The sequence below is a fragment of the Lates calcarifer genome, linkage group LG19 (assembly GCF_001640805.2).
Source record: "Lates calcarifer isolate ASB-BC8 linkage group LG19, TLL_Latcal_v3, whole genome shotgun sequence".
NCBI classification, from domain to species: domain Eukaryota; kingdom Metazoa; phylum Chordata; class Actinopteri; family Centropomidae; genus Lates; species Lates calcarifer.
The window spans coordinates 20375568-20399514 of NC_066851.1; the positions used below are offsets into that span (position 1 = coordinate 20375568).

A 23947-nucleotide genomic window follows, 5' to 3' on the forward strand; every position below is an offset into this window, starting at 1 on the left:
TAGTTCAATACTGGACACAGTGTTGTACACTCAGATGCGCTGAGCTAAACTAGCAGACTCCTGGACAAAACATCAAGAACTCTGATGCTAAATAACAGCCACACTACAACATCTTGCTGCTATTGTCATGAAGAATGAATAAATGCAGAGAAAGAGAGGTTCCCCTGATATTCAGCAACAGAAAGAGTTCAAACAAAGACAGTTTGGTGCTTAGAGCCAGTTTAAACCATAGTCATGACTCCAACACCAAAACAAAAGATGATTTTGATTAATAAATATAAATTTGAATACTTGCCTGAAACTTTCAAAAGAAATGAAGTTGTATGTTTATGTAATTATTAGTGGAACAAACAGCCTGTGTCTACATCAGCAGATATTTCGACTTGTGCCAGGAAAAGCACAGGTGTTACTAATAATATCAACAGTGGCTCTGTTCTGTTTAAGAGTCTCACTCTGCCATGACAGTGTGAGAGGGAGAAAGCATGCATAATACCAGGACCCTGAAACTGAGGTGGTTAACAGAATTCATTCTCCATTAACAGATACTTTACAAATCCCTGTTAGATAATGGTCTGATGGCCTCTGAAAGAAATGAAGTTGTAACAAACCACCTGAGTCTGCTCCTGTGGCATCATGAGAAACCGTAACTTGACCAAATTTAAGAATGTCATGTAATCTAATAGATATCATTAATTTAAGTTAATACACTTCAGCAGCAGGAAACAAAGAACAAAGCTCCTACAAAAGTTTTCATATGTTCAGTTTCAAGCAGCTGAATGAGACATTTCCTTGTTGAACGACCCCTTGTGGTACCAGCTGGGATGACAAGTCATGTATCTGGTTTGACATTCAGTAATTCAACCCAACAGGAGTTTTTTTTAATCAAAATATTATTTTTTATTATCAAATAATTACATAAAAATAAACAGTCTGGCAGGAGCTCCTGGTATGTCACAGAATCAGCAACAAGTGGAATCCTGTATCAATCAAATGGCAAGAGTAGGAGCCAGAACTACAGCAGATGTGGAGCAGTTTCACAATATGTTGAATCCTTTTACTGACCTCAAAGGCAAAGCCATATGATTCTCTTAAAAACAGAGAACATGTACAGTAGGTCCAGTGAGTAATAACTTAATTTTAAAAATGTGACGGAGAAGGACAACAGGGAAAGTCTGAGTTTTGTGTCATCACATTCAACAGACTTTATAAAATGATATGGTACCTACATTTTAAGGCACAGACTCCCTGAACACAGCACTCACTGTAGAACAACTCCTGGTTCACAGATTTAACTACACCTACAGTTATCAGTCCCTTTTTTTTTATTGCAGTCTTGAATTATCATTCTGCACATCCACAGTCAGATATGACTGTTTTAAGTCCTTTTGGCAAATGCAGCAGTTCAGAGTTGAAAGTTCAGGTTTTAAAAATGCAGCCCTCCAAATCGCAAACCACCTGCCCCATAGTTTTTAAAACCCTCTGCGGCTTTAGCCTTGCCGACCAAACCTTTTGTTCCTCTGTGAATGCCTGGCACAACTGGCGCAGCAGAAACTGGAGTAGTACGAGTTGGAGCACAGTCGGGCGTATACTATCAGCTCGCAGTTGGCAAGCTCGGGCTGGTCCACGCATTCTGGCGGCACATAATCACCTGCAGCAGCAGTAATGAAAGACAATCCCATTTAGTTTTTTTGTGCCTCATAAAATCAGATCAATACTCAGAACATCATGTTGTACTTCTGTGTGGTGAATTAAACTTGAAATGACTGAGTCAAGCTCAGTGAATCACCATGTCGATCTGTATTTCTTCTTGTTTGTTTACCTGCACGACATAAAGCTCTTTATAGTCGTCTGAAAAAGATTTGTTTTTTGTTCCAACGTCACTTAAACATCAGGACCCTCAGACATCTGAATAACTGCTCACATTTCCAGTTTTTTTCAGCAATTCAAAACAGTAGCAGCCAGAATAATGAAGTGAAATAAAATGGCAGTTCAGTCTAGTTATTGAGCCACCACCAGTTTTCACTGCCACTTTCCAGTCTTAAACAGTTCTCTCTCTTCTGACATGTCATAAGCTAAAACATATTTTATATGACAGCTACTGACAGTAGATATCTCCAAGGAGGTCATGTTTTCACCTGTGTCTGTTTGTCAGCAGGATTACACAAAAAGTACTGAACTGATCTGCATCAAACTTAATGGAGGGATGAGGCACGGGTCAGGGAAGACCATCAAATTTTAGAGTGACTCCAATTAAGGTGGCAAATCCAGGACTTTTTTTTTTTTTATCACTTTCCTTAGCATTGCAAGAATTTTCAAACATTTTTGTCAGTTTCTAAGGAAACAATGTTAATATTCATCTGATTTATCTGATCTACAATTTTGTACACTTTAGAGCAGATCCAGAATAATATCCAGATCTGATGCTTCTGCTGTCCTATTTTTCTGTTCAGTCTTTTCACAGGTGTATTTTTAAAATATCATTTGTGAGCGCCTAACCTAACCTTCTCTACCTCTCTGTGATAGACAATAAAGTTTTTTGAATCTTGAATGTGTAGGAGTGTTTGGCCTTGGCAGAGGTGTGTGCTTCTGCTGAGTGTCATTCTAATTTTCTGATTGTTTCTCATATTTGTGTGATGGCATCAGAACAACTGAGTGAATCTAATTCAAACAATTAATTTTTTCTGATCATGAACTATGTTTAAAATGGGATCATAAAAAACAACTCAGGATGGCTGAGTTACACTTTTAGATTCCTATTCTCACCTTGTTGTGTGTCTTTAATGACCCTCACTTCAGCTGTGGCGCTCACAGAGTAGATGCCAGTGTAAGCGTTACAGGTATAGGTTCCCTCGTCTGATGGTTTTACATTATTTAGGATCAAGCTGCCGTCAGATGACATGAGGATGTTACGACCATCTGGACGCACCGGTACACCATTTCTGTGGTAAAAGAGAATAAAAACAAAAGTCAGTTAAGGCCTTTGTGCAGCTTCTTTAACAGCTGTTGTTTAATGGCAGCTTTGAGATCCTTTAAATGGATTTTTCTTGTAACTGAGAATTTAAAAAGAGGTCCATCAGATTCTGAATTGACACATTGAAAATTACAGGAGAACCAAGGCACAACCTGGGTCTTATTTGACTAGAATTAATATTTACAGGTATTTACAAAATTCAGATTACATCCACCTCAACTGAAGAAAAAGACCTTATAAAAATCCTGTTCTTTGTGAATTTTTTTCTTTAAAATTAAGATGATTAATGATGATGATAGCCATATAATTAATATTAATAATATATAATATTATTTTTATTTATTTTTACCTGGACCAGCCGATATTAATGTTGTCTCCTGACACTACACAGGGGAGCAGAGCTGTGCTGCCCTCAGACACCTGGATGTTATTAGGAGCTGTTGTGATCCTCAGGTCCGCTGGACAATGAAGCCAGAAAAAAGATTTTTAAAAATCTCATTTAAAAATCCTTACACCCTTATATGTTCATATATTATTCTTCTGGATGTTGCCTGGGGGAGTGACCCTCTAATATGGAAACATAATGATTTGCATATGACTTTCACTGCCATCTGTGGGTGACTATGTGAAACTGCAACATCAATAAAATTTCTGTCTCTGGCAATCATAATGGACATAATGTAGCTGCTGGATGTGATACTCAAACACACCTTGGACTCTGAGTTGCACCTGTCTCTGCTCCAGCTGCTGTGGACTGGTCGCTGTACATGTGTAGACACCAGAGTCATCTGACTTCAGTCCGCCAAGGATCAGGGTGCCATCTGAATGCTGGGTAAACCTGCAGCACAGGGGGATCACAGTCAGGACTCCACACACACATCTAGAGCAGAGGGACCTTCTTTCTGGTTTTACTGTTATATACAAATATATACAACAGCAGAGTTTGTCTAGAACTTTTACATTGCATATACTCCTAATGTAAAAACATGTTTAACAGCAGTCATTTCTTGTAATTTTCCTGATTACAAGAGCATATTTTTGCCATCTACTACCTTGCACATCATACAAGTCTTTTACTTTTTCTACACTTTGACAGTGACTCAGAAATAGATATAATGTATAAAATTAGTAAAGCAGAATGATTTACCTGGGGTCACTGAGGGTCTGTCCATCTTTTGTCCACTGAATGGTGACAGACTGCAGAGCTGAGGGGGGGACAATCGTGCAGGGCAGTGTGGCAGTTTGTCCTGCTCGCATTTCCAGCTGAGATGAGCTCGAGCGGTCGATGCTGAAACTGAGAGGAACAGAATTTCTCCACTTTCTATTTCATAGAAGGAACGTGTAGTGAAGATTTTAATGTGTGGACAGACAGAAGAGATTTTTCTTACCGCGGGAATGGACCATCTCTGGGGAGTGAGGTAGGAACAGGCTGAGATGGTCCCTCTGTGAGACATGCACGATTGGATGCATGAAGTGAGTACTCCTGTCATAATTCACTTACATAACGGCTCATCAACACATCGTGCATAAAGACTCAGCATGTTCTGACATCATCTGTGACATCACGGCTTCACCACAGGCTTTAGGATTTACGTGTGACAAACTAATTGGGGTCAAATAAGGTTTTTTACAGAATCTGGTCCCAGTTAGCTGATTGTTCAAGAATGAAAGTTCTCAGACGCTTTCTTACAATACTCTAATCTTTATACATACAATCAGACAGTTACTGGACTATCTGCATGGATTGTATATCTATGCAAGTTTTTAAAATACATCTTTTGTAAGTTAATATAAAGTGTTACCAGTAACCCATCTATACCTGTAAAGTAAAAAATCTCTTTGTGGAGTGATGTGCGACATTACCTGAGATAGAGAGGTAAATGTAGCGGTGGTCTCTCTCACGTTCCCGAGTGGCCACACACAAAAACCAACCAGAGTCTGACTTAGTGACAGGACCAACTAACAGGGAGCCATTGGGCTGCTGGTGATGCCTGAAGAAAATATAAATAAAAAGGTAAAGAATAATCACAAATATTGACAGAAAGCTGTGTGTGTTTTACTGACCTGTATGTGGACAGGGGGATACCATCTCTTCTCCACTCCACGATGACGGTGGAGGACGGTGGTGGACTGACTCTGCAGGGAAGCACAACAGTCTGGCCAACTAAAGCTTCCACTGTGGAGGGGTCAGTCTTATCGATGGTCACTCCTCCCAAGGTCAAACTGCGGAAACATGAGGAGATACAAGGACAGAAGGAGGGAAGGAAAAATGAAGGAAGGAGGAACAGGAGGAAGGAAGAAAAAGTGGAGATTGAAGGGAGGAAAAGAATGAAGAAGAGTCACTTTATGCTCCACTGTTGGTACTTTTATTAGTAGTCACCAAAGCAGGCATAAAGAGCGCCCACAACCTGGCTTCAGAAGTTTGTCAGAGGAAGCTCAGAGAGAAAAGACAGAAGAACCCCAGCTTTGGCCCATGCAACGTGAAAGTGACGAGACAAACAATGAAAACCTCACCTACAAAACAAAACAACAAATGGAGACACAACTAATCAACACATGTTAAAAATCAAAAGGTGATGTTGACACACAAGGAGACAAAGGACAGTTTTCATTTCACCAAACAAAGCCCACAGGAAGTTCCCAGGATTGTTTCCCAAAGAAATCCTAAACCCCGAGTGTGGCTAATACACACACAACAACACAAATGACAGGTGGGTTTAGTGACGACACAGATATGACGACGTGAAGCATCACAGCAGAACCTTTATTAGTTTGATCTAATGACAAGGATGGAAACAGGTGGAAACACAAAGCCCAGAGGTGGTGCCGACTGACACAGTGAAGTGGCAAATAAGCACAGGACGACTAAAACGTGAACTCTAGACAGACAGTGAAAAGTCCCAGAAGCATTAAAAAGAAGAGCTGTCCATTTAAGGTCGCTGTGAGGTTGTCAACTTCTCCTTTTCTGACATTTTGTCGAGGTTAGAAGAAGAAATAAAGTGTTGCTACTTAAGCAGGCGTGAAAGTGAGAGTCCGTGGAGCTGGACGTAGCTGCGGTGTGTTTACAAAGCAAGGGTTTAGACTATAATAACAAGCTTTTCAGTGTGTGCTGAATTACTCTTTAAGTTAGCTAACTTTGTCTCAAAAGCCTGAAAAAGAAGCTAAGAGCTAAGCTAAGAGAACAGATGCTTCATTAGTAACTGATTTTACTGAAGGTATTTTGTGAACTGATATCCTTCATTTTTTAACTTTTGTTGTATTATTTCAAAATGTTTGTGGTGCATTCTAGATCTGGTTTGTACGACACAATCATAAAAAACTTTAACATCAACTCCATCATTATATTCTGGGATTGAGTGAATGATGCTCATGATGATTTGTCTTTGGACAATCTCCTTCAGCTCACTCTGTGGCCCTGCTCAGAATCAGAGCAGGGCAGTGTGGATTGGGGATCCTTCAGCAGGGGTAGGAAGGCTGAAAACAGCATTATGAGGCCAGTGGTGGCAGAGCTGGAGCAGGGAGTGAGCTCTTCCTGCTCCCTGGGTCTTCGGGGTCTTCAGGGTCTTACCTCGCAGCTGGGCTGCTGTGCTGTGCAGCAGTGACAGGTGAAGGTCGGCGTCCTCGCAGATAGACTCTGCCTCTGTGGGCATTTGTGGCGGCGCTCGTGGCCTGTCTGCTGGTGCCGCTGGTTGAACCTCCCTGGACTGTGAAAATCCTCCCCATATTGCGTGACTGCCCACCTGTTGACCCTCCAGAGGTGGATCCCCCTGCTCTAGATCCTCCTCCAGATGAGGTGCCTGCTCCAGATGTTGAACCTCTTCCAGATGTGGGCCTTCCAGGAGTAGATTCTCTTCTAGAAGTTGGGTCTCCGGCGGGAGCGGCGGGCGCCGGGCCCTGTTGGCTCGGTGCAGGCACCTGACACGCCCTCTGGCACTCTGCCCGGGTCATGAAGTTGTTGCTGTTGCCGTAGCAACTTCCATACCAGAAGTGCACACACTTGGAGGTGATGACATCGTAGTGGTAGCGGGATACCCAGCTGCTGCAGGAGCCGGCAGCACGAGGCAGGGAGCAGATCGAGCGCTCAACTGCAGCAAAGAGACAGAGCAGGGTGAAGTTACCAGTCTCTGTTATCAATTATTTCATCTTAAGGAGGGTTTGCTTTGTATGATGGCACTGTGCAGCATAAACATTTACACCCTCAGTCCCTTACTGTGGTTTGGTGGGTTAGGGCAGCCCTCCCCGTTGGGTCCTCCTGCAGGCGTGGTGCGGTCATAACAGCACCCGTAGGTGGTGGTTCGGCACTGTACTGCATTCTCAGTAGGAAGAGAAGGAGCAACCTGAGGAAATATGTTATGACAGATTAGAGGAAAAGCCTTTTAAAAAATAAAATCATCACATTAAACAAATTAGAGAAAATATTACACCCACTAGATGAAGTCAAAGGTGTAACTGACTTTTTGTCACTGATGTTTATTAGCTCGCACTTTCTGTTTTCTTGTCTGAAGTACTAAAGCCTGTAAAGCAACAGAGCTCACCATTGTCTGTCCTAACATTTGAAAAAAAAAAAAAAAAAACTGCAAGAATTTCATGTGTGTTTTCTTACAGTGGGTACAGGGGCCACATACTCCACACAGCCCTCCTTGTTGGGGCCCTGAGCAGCCGTCACACCGTCTTGGCAGCAGCCATAACTGACACACAGGACAAGAAGAGATCAGGCACAAACAATAAAACAGTTTGTACTGAAAGTCTGTGCCTAAAATAACAACAAATCTGCAACTTAGACATTTCTAAGAAAACCTCAGCTTCAGCCTGGTCATTTAGTGGTAAGTGACTGTGGTCACGCGTAATGCAAAACAATCTCTGGTTAGAGCGGTCACACAGCCATAAAAGTGACACCCAGAGACCAAAGACTAAAACAGGCTCCACATGACCTCAACCACAGTGTAATGACATGTTGGAGCTGGATACCTGGTCTGGATACAAGATGGCTGGACAGGAGTGGGAGCAGGGGCCCGTGGGCAGCCCAGACCCTGAGGGCCACCAGCAGAAGTGCGTCCGTCTGGGCAGCAGCCGTAACGGGACTGGCTACAGTGGAGCGCTGGGGCGGAGCTGTGAGGGTCGTGGACTGTGTTTGTCTGGGTCGCATCTGTCTCTGGCCTGCGGACTGAGATGAAACCAAGCAGGGGGAGAATTCACACACTGCACATGCAGACTAGACTCCACAGTTCACGTTTTAGACAGACAACACAAGCGGCAGAGAAGTTCACACGTAGCTTTACAAACTTACAATAGAGTCTAAACTATTGTGCTTGAGGCCGCACAGTGAGATATCACAGGGAGCTGAGACACAAAAGAATCCAAATAAGAACACATTAACACCAAAAAACACATCACCAACCTATTTCTTTGTGGAAAGATAAAACAGAAAACAAAGGAGAATGCATTAGGACAAGACGCACAAGCACTCAGAATAAATAATCTCATGGAAGTGAACACACACACACACACACACACACACACACAACACAAGACCTCAAACTTGAAATTCCTGAGTGCTGGGACAGCACACGGCACTGAAAAATGCCAGAACATGCCAGAAACACCACAGCCAGCACTCACACACTTCAGTGCCTCGGAAATATTTTAATCAGGCCGACAATGCCCACGGACCCCTGAAAACATGTCAATCAGGCCTGGATAATTAGTGCTGGGACAGGGGCTGGATGGGGACGAGGGTGGGGGCATTGGAGGGGCGTGGAGTGCTGATGGGGACAAAGTGACAGGAGTTATATTAGCAGAGAGGAGGGGGGCGCAGGGGAACCAGAGGGCAGAAATTATTAGTTAATTCTAAGTTAATGATAGTGCTACAAAGGTATATTTATCACTCATCCATCCATTATCTATACAGCTGACGTGAGACGAGAGGTGGGTTACAGGGTCCATCACAGAGCTTAAATCTATCACCATATACTTGAAAACATTTTGGTTGTGAACTCATGCTCAGTGTCACAGACAAATTAATGATGCTGTTTACAGAAAATAAACAAATACTCAGATGGAGACTAACCTGTTGCGTGATCAGGCACATAGGGCTGGAAGCCAGTCTGACTGTTGTCATGTCCTCGTGGGTCCTGGACACTGGGGACAACTACACACAGAACAGACACAAACCAGTAAGAGTTCAGTTCATAAAGTGGTTGAATTATCTTGGTGAAACTGTGATGATAACACTTTTCTTCAACTGTTCAGTTTTTTATTTTTCATCTTTGCTCAAACAGAAAACTTTGTTCAATGTGTTCATGGAGCTGCACGTGTGTTAAGACCACTTAGTGTGAAAAACAAACACAGTCTTGTGAGACATTTCTGCCTGTACTCACCCTGTGGGCTGTAACAGGGCTGTGTGTTGCAGCGCTCCACTGTGGAGGGTTTGGGGTGAGCACTGCATTGGTCCACAGGGTACAGGTTCCTCTCTCGGTCAGAGCAGATCACCTGGCGCTCTCGAGAGCCGGAACCACAGCTCACAGAGCACTGGAGGAAAGTGGAGATAGATTGTAACAGATGAAAAGTGTCTCAAACTCAAAGCACAGTCGGTGTGACAGGAAAAAAAATGATGACATGATATTTCACATTCAGCCACAATAACCGCACTGTACTGTATTGTCTGTGTTTGCTGTTCCTCATCCAACTCACCAGTCCCCACTGTCCAACGTGCCAGCTGATCTGTTTCGGGCAGGCGGCCATCTCGCAGGGTCGGACGGCGGGTGGGCGGAGCAAAGTGCTGCAGGACGTTTCCTCCAGCCTCATCCCACCTGAACCCACACAGGTCACTTCTCTGGTCTGTTCACCTGAACCGCAGGTCACAGAGCACTGTGGACACAGACGCACAGATTACACAACACAGATTACAGCTCGTCTTGAATGTTAAGGCCTTATGTTTAAACTGTACGATGTATAGACACGGCCAAAAGTGTTGGTACCCTAAGTAATCACTCCAATCCACCTATTTACCATCATTGCTACAGAGTGTCAAAAATTTTGCCAAGACCATTTTAGAGGATATTTATAAAATAAATTCTCACAGCTTCTTTGTTTTATTCTGAGGCGAACTTAAGGCACTTTCAGGAAGAACAGAACTTTGTTTCATTGTGGTGTAAGAGGATCAACACTTTTGATCTTGTCTATAATTAAAGAGTAAAGAGCATGAAAAGAAAAAAGTGAGGAAAATGTTATGTTCTGTCAAAATTTGGGTGCAAACACGAGAGACAAATCTGGACTACAATCTACAGCTTGTGTTTTAAGAGTCTGTAATTCTGTGCATTTAAATTTGTCTCTGCCTTGCATGTAGTGTTGTGTTTTAGGCTTATAGGACTTTTCTAGTCTCAGCTTTGGATTCCAGTGTAATTATCGGTTTTATATTTAAGTCAGAGAAGCTAATCATCGCATTTCTAAAACATAAACGACAAAACAAACTCTGGAAAACCCCTTTTGGTCTTTTGAAAACATTTACTATTATTTTGAAGATATCTCCAAGATTATTCTCACAGCTGGAGTTTGCTGCTTAGTAAAGTCAATTTTTGACCTGTTCCCAAAGATCTTTTCCATTGTTCTATCAAAAAGACGTGATAGCAATGTCAGTTATCTCACGGTTTGTCTTAATGACTCGTTTTTTGTCAGGTTCTATTAATCTTATCTTCAATAATTTTAGATTTTTAGTGAAAACCATGAATGTCCAACTTTGGTGGTTTGATGTTTTTCAGATAAACTGAGGGGGTGTTAATATATAGGCTGAGAACATCCAGGTTCTTTTAGGAGAAGAGATCTTCAGTATGTCTTTAAAAGGTATGTTGCAGGAGATTGAGGAGAGATTTTGGAAGTTGGTGTGTTTCATTTCATTTCACTCCGCGTCACCTCTCTGTGGTCACAGATCACTCACCGCACTCCATCTGGTCATTTGATACTCTGCACACTTGTGCATGTTGCAGGTCTGCAGAGTAGGAGGTGCCTCAGAGTAGGCGGCACAAATGGCATCCTCTACCACGCGAGGCCCTGAGGCATCGTGGGAGATGCACTGCACAGTGCGCACCTGGGAGCCTCCACCACAGGTAACCGAGCAGGTATTCCACTCCCCGGTTCTCCAGCTGAGAGGGAGGAGGGATGGGGGAGACAGAAGTCAGGGGTTGTACTGATGTAGTCAAAAGATGCTGGAAGGAGTTTCATTCCAAAATCAGAAAAATCTTTTCATCTGATGAGAGAGAGACAACAGTTGCCACCTTCTCAGACAGATCAATATTCCTGAGCAGCATTGGTAAAAAAAAATATGGGATTTATCTACAGCATCTCAACAAGGGGATTTATTGCAGCCTCACTCAGTGTCACATGGGAATTCTTTGCCTGGTGCAGTTTTTGAGTAAAGATTTGAGTTGAATAATGCTAGAGCCGATGATTATTTTCATCAGTGGTTAAATTGCTTTACCTGTGATCCACCAAATAATGATGAAAAATGCTGATCACAATTTCCCAGAGCTCAAGCTGACGTCTTCAAATTGTTTGTTTTGTCCAACCAACATTTCACAACTGAAAGATTTTCAATTTGCAACAATATAAAATGAAAAAAAAAGCAAAAAGTCTTCACATGTTGGAACGACTAAATGTTAAAATTATGAAATGATAAATTGACTTTAGGTGCTATTCAGCAATAACTGAATTTTAATTTTAAATGTATATGTAACAAATATTTGCTGACTATTCCTAGTTCAGATATAAACCAGTGTTTTGGAATGAAACCCTTCAGACACAATGCCAAAGCTCATAAAAGGATGCATCGTTTTAACCACCTACTCAACTACTCAACACATGATTATGTTAAAAACAACACATCCTTTTGGAGACTGCAGTGTTAAAGAAAATCCAGGAAACCCAGCCACTAGTTGCTCCCAGCTGAAAGACAGACAGTATTTTTCACCTCTGCGTTAGTTTCACTAATTACTAGAAGCAGTAATTACTGGAAAGCTTTGCCAAAGCAAAAAACAAGCTCACATTTTATCTCCCAAAGCTCTGCCCCAAATTTAGCTCCAGCAACTAAAACAAGTGTGCATCTACTGTTTCTGGTCGTCCATGCAGTATATCTTTAAATCCAGGGATAATGAGGGTGCAGTTAGTGTCACACGAGCTTCATAAACATCTCAGGTTTCTGAGCAGCAGCAGCATCAAAGAAAAGAAGCAGGAAATACCAGAGAGTCACTGACTGAAGGCCCCGGCTCTTTACTACCACACCACTGCTGCTGTGTCCCATTCACATGTACACAATCCCCAACACCCCCTGCATGAACCCACAATCACCGCACCACACAGCAGCTGCATTAATGGACAGGGACAGAGAGTTTTACAGTTAAAGCAGTCAGGCAGCAGCCCAGCTCAGGGATCAGGTACAGAGGCCACAGGTTGGAAGGTTAAAGAGGGAAAAGGTCTTTGATGGAAATCTGGCATCAAATCACTGTTTAGCCTCCCTGGGGAGAGAGACATTAAGCGTGTCTAAGACAAACGAGGATCATAAAAAGTTGAAAGGAAGATCTCTGAGCTTGACAGTTGCCCCATGCCTTCGTTCTAACCCCACATGGACGAACGGGCTTTGCACTAAACACAGACGCTACAGCCAAACACATCTGAAGGGGGAGAGTGTGTGACGGACATTTTAATCGACCACTTCTGGATTATTTTTTGACTGTTCAGGCACTTTTTAGAGGCCAGTAGCTGAAGATATTTTGTTGTCCAGGTGTCAGAGACTTACTAAAAACTTCTGTGTGTGCCCAGGAAATCAGCTTTGATCAGTGAAAATAAAGGCTTGATGATTCAGATCTCCCCCTGTGTTTGCAGTCTCCTAAGACTAACACTACGACCACAGACCCTGGGTTACCTGAATACATAGGCTCTGGGTCTTTCTGAGGGTCTCCACAACTGTGGTGGATACAGGTACGCCATCCTTTCAGACAGTCATAACACACCAACAACAGTCAAACAAACTGCTCTGAAAATTACTTGTAGCACTTGAGCAAATTTAGGAGCACAAACAAAAAATGACAACAAGAGCTCATCTTCTGTCTGTTGACTTACAATGGAAGAAAACTGCCAAAATCAGTAGGATTTGACTGTAACTCACCTGCGGATTTGTGGGCATGCATGGGGGTTGCATGTACGGTTGGTCTGTGGCCTTGGTAGAGATGCACAGAGATAGTCAGGATAGGCCTCGTTATCAATGGTGCAGAAGACCAACCGAGACTGGTAGCCTGATGAGGAAAAAGGTGGAGAACTGGGTTGTTTCACCTTCTAAGAAGCAGGATTATAATGCTTCAAACAAGAGAAATACACAGATCTGGCTCAGCATTCAGATGTGTTTAAATGCTCTGACACCATTGCAGGAGACTCTGACCTGATCCACACTCTCTGCTGCAGGCAGACCAGGATCCAAAGCTCCAATAGTAGCCTTCTCTGGAGCGTCCATTAGGAAGGTAATATTCATACTCCACCCCCTGGTTTGGCTCCTGGCTGATCAGCTGAGAGGAGAGGGTTGTACGTGAACATTAACAATCAATTCACTCACCATTTAAACATGGGTTCTGATTCATGATCCTCAGAGGATGAACCCTATTGTCGTCTTGTATCTATTGTGTGTAAACTTACCTCAACAACAAGGGGTTCAGTGGTGGGGCCGCGGCCAATGATGGTTTCAGGGACATTGTCACCCTCAACTCCTCGCTGGTAGTACAGCATGGTGCCAGCAATGGGTGTTGCCCTGGAAAACTCAATTACCCAGTGGCCATTGAGGTAGTACTCGCCACGCAGGTTCTTGATAGCTTTTCAAGCAGAGCAGTTAAACTTTTGTCAGTTCTTGTAAATACTCTGATATACTTTTTGTTTCTGATTCTCTGCTACTTTGTTTCCTAAGAAGATAAATATTTTACCAAGGTAGTTGCGTGAAGCCACTGTTTCTCTGATGCTGATGGTGGTGGCTCCAACAGGGATGATGAACATCTGGTTGTAGCCTGGGATGAAAATGAGACAGAGCTCTTTTCACAAAGGGCTGCAAACTCATACAAAAGAACTGACACAAGTTTAGGATGTGATGCCTCTGTCAGAGCCTCCTGGTGCCTCAGTGACAGAGAGGTTTGAATGTGGTGATAAATTTGATGATCAAAAACATCTGGTAATGTGTGTGTGTCCAAGATAAAAATGTGCATCGTACCCGTTGACAGGTCGCGTACAGTGAAGCTGTTCTTGACGCGGTAGCAGGACTGTCCGTTACCCCCACACTGCAGGCAGGGGTCCTCCTGCTGAGGAGACTCCAACATGTTGTCACAGCCCAGACGCTGGAGAAAGAAGAAAAGATACTTCATAAGAAAACTGTGCCAGAGTCAGATCAAAAGTATCTAATTAATCTTTCATTAGTGTAAACAACAGAATCTGATTAGAGTGTGAATGTTAGATTCAGTCTTCAGAAATGACCTAGGAGTGTTCAGAGGGTTTTCCTTCCTTACACCTGACACTGTTCCAACATATATATATATATACATATATATATATGTATATATATTAAAGACAAGTGCAAAATATCAGCTGTCAAATTTTTGCCTGTCCAGTCTGATATAGTTTATAGATGCTGACATTGGCCTGGAGTTGTACATCAGCATCACCTTTACATGTTGTTCCAATAAGATAAAAAAAGAAAAAAAAACATGCAGCAAAGCAAGGATAATCAACACAAAAATAAAAGTTGCATCTAAAAAAGGTTCTGCGAGTGTTGAGTCAAAATTACTACATAAACTCCCCAAAAGGCAATGATAAAATCTGTGAATTGCAGGTTCAAGAGCCAAACCAACACCAGACCTGATTTAAAAAGATAAGAATAAAATGTGAGTGGGAACACGTTTTTTATTGAAAGAACCAATCCTAAAACCAGGCAATAAAAATATGGAAATAGAGGTTACATGAATTTTTAAAAATAAGGAAACTATAACATTCAAAAATATGTCATGACAGGGTGGATTTCATACGGCTGCTGTCCACAGGGAAGGTGTTAAAGACATGAAGTCAGAGGTTAAACAGATGAGGTGTTTCATGAGGAAAGGTTAATAGGTTGCTGAAATAATTACATAAGAACAGCATGAGAGGAGAAGAAGTGTTTGACATAACCACACAGTGAAACTAATCTTTGATGTTGCAGCTCAGCTCCTCTGACTGTGTCCACTCTGATCAGTGAAGTGATGCGGGAGTTTGTGTGTGAACTCAACCTCTGAGATATTTTATTCCTGTCACTTTGAGTTACTCAAACAGTATGGATTGACAGACTAATCATGTCAATAAGTGAAAGCTGCAACACCATTTTGAAAATCAGCTGGATTACGTTTTTCTCCAGACTTACAGACTTCTGGAAAACCAAGTCCAGCACTGAAGAGGCCACTCAGCCCCTCAGGTGAACTTGGGTACAGTGATATTTAGAATTTAGGACTAACACAAAAAACTAAACTAAAAATAAGAGGATTGTGGGTATTTATTCAGTATCAAAATCTAATTAATGTCATATCTTGTTTGTTAAATCCATCACAAAAACCAAAGGGGGGTTTGTGCTGAACTATTTCTTGGCTCTAAGAAGTTGGCAAGACATGAGTGGAGACTCCAGGAAGTTACCAACAAATAGTTAGGGAGCTAACAAGTATTTCCCAAAATCTCAAACTATTCCTGTGCTATTTATGTCAGATATCTGTGAACATCTGCCAAAAAGGAAAATCAGAGACAAACATACGGTCTAAGAATAGAGAAGTAATTGAGATCACATTTTAAGATAATACATTTGCTCTTTAAGGCTTAACTGCTGGTAATATTAAAGGCGTTTTTTTCCAAGATTCTAATCCAATTTCAAACTAATTCAGCTCCTCTTCCCTTACCTTGCAGACGCCGTCCACACAAATATCCCTCCGTCCAGGGTGACAGGGTGTACCGTCGACCACAGCGCTGCGGTGACGATAGTAAAAGTTTTCTCCTCTTGGCATGCAGTTCAGCTCACAGGGATTCTCAGCTGTCAGAGAGGCAAGAATCATTTTAGAGTGAGGTTAAGTTCTTTCAGTTATTATAACCAGTTAACATTTAACAGCCTGAACTATCCACTCCACTCCTCTTGCTTCTGACCTCCATAATATGGGAGCCACTTGTAGCGTTTGCCCTGGAAGTCGGTCCCATCAAACTGGGAGCACTGCTCTTCACGGAAATCCTTGGATCCCTCTGGACAGTCCTGAGAGGAACAATGGGAGGCAGCAGAGAGGTCAAAGGTCAATAAAGCAGAAAGACCTCAGTAAAACATTCAGTAAAGAAAGCTAGTCTCAAAATATCTTATGCGTCAAATTAGGGAAGATGTACAATATTTACAGATGATACTTTAGCATGTCCACACACTGATTCTAAATTGATGTAGAAGTTTTACATTTAAACATGTCAAACATAAAAGAACTTGAGTCTCGTTTCAGTTGTGTTTTCTCACCTGGATGTTGCAGGAGCGGTAGGACTTCTCTGGTCCAACACAGTTGTGTCCTCCATCAGTCCTGCATGTAGAAACTCGAGCATTAATATCAGAATTGAATTGATATCTGACCGAACCTTCTTACAGCCAGGGGATGAAATAGTTTCTCTTAAAGCTGGCAGTGTCTGATATCTTTATGAAGCTACAAGCTTACGTGTATTTTAGTGATTTGGCAGTGGGCTTGTGAGAGACTGATTAAAAGAGGAACAGTGAAAATCGATGACGCAAAAACAGGGGTATTGTGGTGTTCAGACTCTAGCGTGGTTCAAACACCAAAAATACTGAATAACTGCTGATCTTAAATGAACTTCACGTGTCAGTAAAGTGCCTCTTTAGGCCACAAATATAGATTTTCTTTAACTTCATGCAAACTGTAAGAAATAAAAGCATATTTTCTGACTAAAGTTACATTAAAATTTTATGGGTCATCACTCTGACACAGAAGCAGTTAATGACTAGGTGAGACTGCAGCGCACATATGCAAATACAAACTGTCTGGGAGTGCAGAAATAACCAGTTTCAGCTCTGACATTAAGTGGCATTCCTCTTTAATCTGTGCCTATAAAAAACTAACTTCTCAGCACAGCAGAAGCCTCAACGTCAACACTGTCGAACCCAAACTTTGCACAAACATCTGTGCACTTGCTGCAGTGGTGAACTGTGAAATGGCAGATTGTTTTGCCGCCCTCCCTTCCAGTCATGTTGATAACTCATGACTAAGTCACCTCCAAAAGTACCTGCCCTCAAGCCTTAAAAACATGACACGCTCCTGTTAGCAATGCCAAAACTGAAACTAAAACATGTCGAAACAATCGTTCACAACATCCAGCCCTCAACTTTTCACCTGGGAATGGAAAGTAAAACATTTGGAGCTTTTGATTTAACATGATACATAGCAGGAAGGTGGGAAAAGTCACAGGTGTTTCTACAAAATTATTGATCACACAAAGACAAATGACATCCACTTGCAGCTCTTTAAAATGTGAGTCCTTTGCATGAAGGTCAAATAATTTAATGCTGATGAAGTGAATATATTGGTGAAATGGGAGTTCCTGTAAAGTACACAATGATTCAACCTGTCAAATCATAGTATTTAAAAGGTGTAATTCAGAAAAACCTGGCAGACAAGATATGACAGAGTTCATCCAACTGGGTAATAGTGGGCAGGACTGCTTGTCTATTATGCATCATTGAGCTGAAGAGTGGAAACAGACTCACTACCAGACTGTCTGACTCACTGACTGGCTGCATGGACATGTTGAAAACCAGCATCTAATACAGCACTGGGAAACAGGACTGATGGGAAACATGTATCAAGCATCCTATGCTGTGTGTGTGTTGGGGATTACTTTATGACTTATTTTGTGGAGACCTTTTAACAACTTTTAATGTGAAACCACAATTTCCTACAGTTTGGCATCACATAAATGCATCAAAATATCAAACAAGGTGAATCAGAAAACTGTTTGTACATGTCTGAAACATTATTATAGACATGTTCTGTCTGGTGGGCATCTTTCCTCCCAAATCTGACTTGTTCTTTTTTATCAAAGTCCCTCAGAGTGATTACCCAATTCCTGAGGCACACCTACAATTCTGCTGAACATTTTATGGCCAGAGACACTGCAAACACAGCAAATGCAGCTGATGAATGACAGATGAGTTTTGTAAAGAAAAAAATTAAATTAGTTTAGGAGTTTAGGAAGAAATCACAGCAGTGGTGACACCTGGGGCAGTGATGGGAAGAAACTAAGAACATTAACTCAAGTACTGAACTTAAGTTCACTTTTCAGCTACTTCATTTGAGTAACCTTATATTAGGAAGCACTGGATTAGAGCACTGAACTATACATGAAGTAGTTAAAACTATAGCTGCAACAATAAAGTGCTGCTTATGCACTGATGCATCAGTATCAGCAAACTAATGACACAGAACATAACAATATACCATTCTCACTGGCAGTACAGGATTTTGAATGCAGGGCTTTCTCACCTCATGATAGAGATCACTTTATGTCTTACATGAGGCAACATGTCGGCTGGATTCCAGCATTAATAGCTAGGAACAGAACATTTACAATGTAGGCTGGCAACAACTATAAGCATGATTTTATGACTCCCCTTACATTTAGTCAGATGTAATTTAGGCAGACGTAAGACAGAGACATTTCAAACCGACCTCAAAATGGACAGAAACCATATCTTACTAAATCAGACTTCAATAACCAAAACATGTCTGCAGCTGGTCTTGATTCTTTAAAACCACCTCTGAAGTCTTTTTCAGCCAAAAAAAAAAAGGGGGCAAATAGAACCATTTACCCCCCATCCGATCTTCTTCAGGAGCCAACGGGCAACACCCACAAGAGAAGTCCTTTTAATGTTAAAGGGCCCCTCCCTGCAGTCTGTTTTGGTATGTAAGACAAGCCCACATCCTTGCGACTTCAAGGCATTCTTTTACAATCAAGAGACAGTCTGTGCCCATGAACCTCACTATTAGCTTTATGCATACAGGGGAAAAAAATTGTGTGTGTGTGTGTGTGTGTGTGTGTGTGTGTATTCAGGGCCTCACAATGAGACGGGTTTGTCAAAGAGAGATTAGCTGTGAGTTCAGCTGCAGTGTGAGTTAATGCACATACATAAAATAAAATAAAATAGATTAATATATGAGCATGAAACTTACCTGTGGGTGATGCAACGTCTGGTTCTCATGGTCACACCGCTGCCACAGCTGCGACTACATTCTCCATAAGGACCCCATGAGTCCCAGTAATCAACACCAGGCACCTGCATACATAACAGCAATTTATACACAACATCACAATGGAAAAATCTACACTAATCTGTGTTATGAAGTTGATTTCTTTGCTTTCTGAACATAATCAGAATTGTTTGCATTGGTTCCAAGATCAAGACCGAACTTAAAACCTGAACCTCTCAGCTAACAGGGTCCAAAAAATGGAAATGCTGCAAATCTGTGACAACTGAGCAAACTCCCTCTGCTGAAGAAGATCCATGTGATATGACTGAAAGCTCCAGAGCAGCTTCTAAATGGACTTTGAGATGTGATTGTTGCCAACAAAATCTAACACAATACGCAACATTTTCTGTAGTGAGGGCACACACAGAAAAATATCCATCCATCTAACATTTTGGTATCACTTTTCTTATCTGTTGCAAGTTCAGCAGCGCCAATGTTTACACATGCTTTTCTTTTATTTCTAAGACTTTATGAAAGTGAGTCACTGTGGTGTCCAGCATGAGAGGATGAAAAGGTAGCGCTGACCAGAGAACATATTCTAACCGTTTTGTCTTGCTAAACATAACAGGGTCAACATTGGCAAATGAAGTGAAAACTTACATATAACATTTTTAAAAGAAAGGAAGGAAAATTATTAGTGTGTATCTGTTGGGAGTTTACCATGAGCGCTGGAGCCAAGAGCAGCTGAAGGATTACCAGAGGCAGGAGCATCTTCATTGTTCCCTGGAAAAAAAAGACATTCAGAGTTAGTCACTGTGACTAATAGAGGCTATTACACATTGAGCAACTTTTTTGGAAAACAAGCAAGGGCAACAAGAGTGGAAAGAGTAATTGATGTGAGACACATGCCAACATATACAGAATAGATCTATAAGGGCAGGAATAGGCTGCAATAGGTCCCTGAACACAACAAAAAAGGATCAGCTTCAGTACTGGCTGAGAGGCAGTACACATCTGTGTGTTGTTGCCCTGTAGCATTTCCTAAAACATTTCCGAGTATATAAATCAGTGATGAATCACAGTGTAGTGATGATTTATTGTAGACATTCGAGCACTGATCACCAAACTGATGAAGCAGCTTGTTCTGTGGTTTAGATCTGCAGCTGACAACCACAGCAGATGATCAGCAGCTGAATGTGCCTCTGTGGGTTTTTTTTTTTTTTTTTTTAAGTATAGCATGTGTCAGATGAAAACCTTGTAGTCAAAGATGTCAACAGCAGCATTGGTCAATTTGACCACCACACAAGGCTGCATTTATGTAGAGGTTTTGGACAGGGAAATGGACCTTTTGAAGATTTTTTTCAACCAAAGTAAAACAAGTAATCAGCAATTGAACAATTAATCAGTTAACAAAACATGATCTTAGACATTTCAGATAATTTTATTCATCCTTTTTTTATTTCTCAGTCTCTTAAAGCAAAAATGCCCCAAAAATGACTGGGTCTAGCACCTGAAATGTTAATATGCAGTTTTTATTAGTCTGTAAACTGAAGATGAGATACAACCTTGGACTCTAGGAAATAGTGATTGACCTTTTTCAGTATTTTCTGTCATTTTTAGACCAGACAATAATCGCCAGAATAATCAATAATGAAATACAATCAATGTTAAACTTGAAAATCACTAAATTTGATTTCACATTGAACAAAGCCAAAAGCAGCATCCTGAAAGCCATCATTTTTAAAGGCCCACCTCTGAGAGGTAAAAGGCTTTTTGTCAGATCTCCAACACTTAAAACTTCAGCCTTATCATTTCCCTCTGCTATCTCATCACTTAATTGCTTAACTGAGCTAAAAATGGATCTTTTGTTGCATGTGGAGAGGCTGTTTGTTTGTTTTTTTCCAGGGCAAATGGTGGGTTTCCTGCAGGGGGGTTGGCTGAAGCTGCCAAGCCACCTCTGACCTGTCAGCCATGGCCACCAAATGCCCCCACTGTGCGGAAAGTTACCCTGCAGCCGTGAACGTCCCACAGCGAACAGAGGGATGGTTAACATGTCGGAGAGGAGAGAGGAAACAGGCAGTCAGCATGTCTGATCCATCTCTCTCAAAACATAAACACTCGGTGCACCAAAAGCCCCAAATTGAGCAACTTCATGGTGTTATCACCCCTGGATTGTGATAAGACTTCTCCCCTCTGTCTGGGCCACATCTCAACAACTCTGTACAGCTGCTGACTTCATTTAGTCTATAAAATGTCAGAAATTAGTGAGTAAACTTTATGAAACAACTGTTAAAGATCAGTGTTTTGGAATGAAACTCTTCAAATCAAGTATCCTAAAAAGAAAGCGTGCTGCTAAACACAACATGTCACAGTAAAACAAGACCTCCTACTGGATCCTGCAGTGTTAAAAAGAAAAAAAAGTCCTGGTGAGCATTAAAATCCCATTGAAGCCTCCAGTTCCTCACAATTGAAATGTTTTTAATTTCCTCTTGATGAATAACTGAAATAACCACTGATCTGTTTAGAAATTCCCAGTGAGATTTCCTGCATCACTTACTTTTTATTGTACCCACTCATAAAGCCTTCAGCCTGCAGGCTATACACACTTTTATCCAACCAAATTAACAATTACTCAACAGTCAGCTGGGGCAAGCAGTGTCTTGTGTCCTGTGTACTGTGTGAGGCATGTCTGCAACTGGCACCTGGTCAGTCTGAAAAATCATTAATGGATTTATAACATTCCTACAAAGATTCAATAATAAATCCATTGTATGCTCTGACTGTTCTCTGTGGGCTAGTCATTATGGTTTATTGGAACTTGGAGATCTGTCCCTTTAATGTGGTTCTGACACTCTTTCTTTACACGATTACTTTACATTGTTTCTATAAAACAAATGCAAACGTGAACTATAATTCAGTTCATCTATAAACGATCCTTCTCAACTTTTCTCTCAGACTAAAACTTTTTTTTTTTTTACGTTTTTGCTGAGCATCCAGTTCTTTTCTTCAAATATGTCATCTAAAGGAAATCTGACATAAGAAGAAACCGTTCTTAATCTTTCATAAGAAATCATAAGTCTACTCACCCTCTTCAGTGGGTTTAAACGCGTTTTCTTGGAGTCCCAAACTGCTGTTGGATCGGATCCTTGCGGAGGACCGTGCGGGGCGCAGCAGACCTGACAGCTGGTTCTTCTCCGGAGCTTTGACTTGAAGATGCGTCTGAAGAGAGCTGCACTGTCCTGGATATATGAGGAGGGTTATCTGGCTGATGATCTCTCTCTCTCTCTCTCGCTCTCTCTCTCAGTCTTACGTCCAACAGGAAACCGAGAAGAAGAAGAGAAAGTCCTGTTGGTGAAACCTCCTCCGCGGCGTCATCACCGCGCTTTTTAACCAACGCGCATCCAGCTCAATTACAGCCCCTCCTGACAGAGATGGGGATCTTTAACGCTCGCTCTGTAATTTCAGACAGTAAAAATAACAGTTAATCAGCGTGTTCGTTTGTTGTAAGGTCCCTATAAGCATGTCCAAGATGAGGGTTCTGAAAAACTTTATTCCCACATTGCTGTGACCAACGCGTCATTATCATGCTCCCCCCCTGTACATACCGTCCATGTAATACCAGGGTAACCATCCCTTGAGAGTTTTAGGTCTAATGTTAAAGCTGGGTTATATTTTTATTTTTATTTTGGCTGAAAATGGTTCCCAAATGGCACCTTACTTTGTTAGGAGAGAGGCTCACTGGACTGTATGTTCAGTGAGCCTCAGTATATTGAATTAACCCTTGAGTTTTGTTAACATTTCCCCTTTAAATGTATTTTTTCCTTCTTACCTCATTGAAACCCAACAGAGCAGAAAAGCATTGAAGTGATGACCCATTGGTTTACTTGACATGCACAGCTGAAAAACACAGAAAGCAGGGTGATGGTTATTGCTCCAAATGGATGAATATTACATGCTTTATATGGTATATGTTACATGGACTGTGCATGACACTTTTTTGTAAACAAAGATAAATGTTCATGAGGTGGACATTGTGGCAGCAAGATTTGTCATTCTGAGAACTATTAGCATTACTGTCACTGACTGTGTCCGATCATTTCACACACCATGGTAACTGATGAGCACAAAGTACTGTATAACTGAGGCTGATGGGAATGTAGTTTAGACAAGCTAAAACTTTAACCTGATGATGGCGCTAGTTATTAGGCTACAATTCCTAATTGTTAAGCTTCAGAATTTCAGGACCCAAATGTAGACACACACCATGGCAGAAAAGTTTAGTGGTGAAAATTTAATAACACAAAGAGCAGGCTTACAAGCAGATGAGTGAGATAGCAGGAACACTAGGAAAACTCACAAGAGAAATCCAAAAGCAGAAGCAGGAGGCAACTCAAGGAAACAGAAGAGACAAACTGATGGAGGAAGAAAGGAAGAGCACCTGCACCTCATTCCAGGTTGATTATGGAATGAGGGGCAGGTGGGGAGAGACCAGGTGACTGCAGGGCTGATTGAGGAGGCGGAAACAGATGAGGGGATGAAAGGGCAGGAAACAAAACCATAACAGACACACAAGGAAAGTATTTTCAAAATAAAACAGGAAACGATACAATGTCCAGGGCGTCTCACAGGCTGATTGTGACAGTAATCTGGGGACCATGAATATATATACTATGTTTTACCATCCAGAAGCTGTTGAGACATTTCAACAACA

At 41.6% G+C, this 23947-nt stretch overlaps 1 protein-coding gene across 4 annotated transcripts; it reads right to left on the reverse strand.

The window, feature by feature from the left end:
- Positions 1-874: 874 nt before the first annotated feature.
- Positions 875-23686, reverse strand: paplna (papilin a, proteoglycan-like sulfated glycoprotein). Of its 4 annotated transcripts, none has more exons than XM_051078129.1 (29): positions 23594-23686; positions 23066-23133; positions 22323-22541; positions 19957-20019; positions 19219-19322; positions 16500-16560; positions 16151-16253; positions 15910-16040; positions 14211-14334; positions 13930-14010; positions 13649-13821; positions 13398-13521; positions 13128-13254; positions 10905-11109; positions 9662-9838; positions 9349-9499; positions 9039-9119; positions 7940-8135; positions 7575-7659; positions 7182-7308; positions 6540-7056; positions 5036-5194; positions 4835-4962; positions 4360-4414; positions 4119-4265; positions 3682-3809; positions 3321-3429; positions 2764-2939; positions 875-1648 (listed from the first exon to the last, which is right to left on the reverse strand). In XM_051078129.1, the coding sequence occupies exons 4-29, from the start codon at positions 20011-20013 to the stop codon at positions 1488-1490; spliced, it is 3687 nt and encodes a 1228-aa protein (XP_050934086.1). In that variant the 5' UTR covers positions 20014-20019; positions 22323-22541; positions 23066-23133; positions 23594-23686; the 3' UTR covers positions 875-1487. The 4 variants fall into 4 exon arrangements, with proteins under 4 accessions (XP_050934086.1, XP_018521774.1, XP_050934088.1 ...); XM_018666258.2 differs by having other exon boundaries at positions 22323-22689; XM_051078131.1 differs by having other exon boundaries at positions 23553-23631.
- Between the last annotated feature and the right edge of the window lie 261 nt (positions 23687-23947).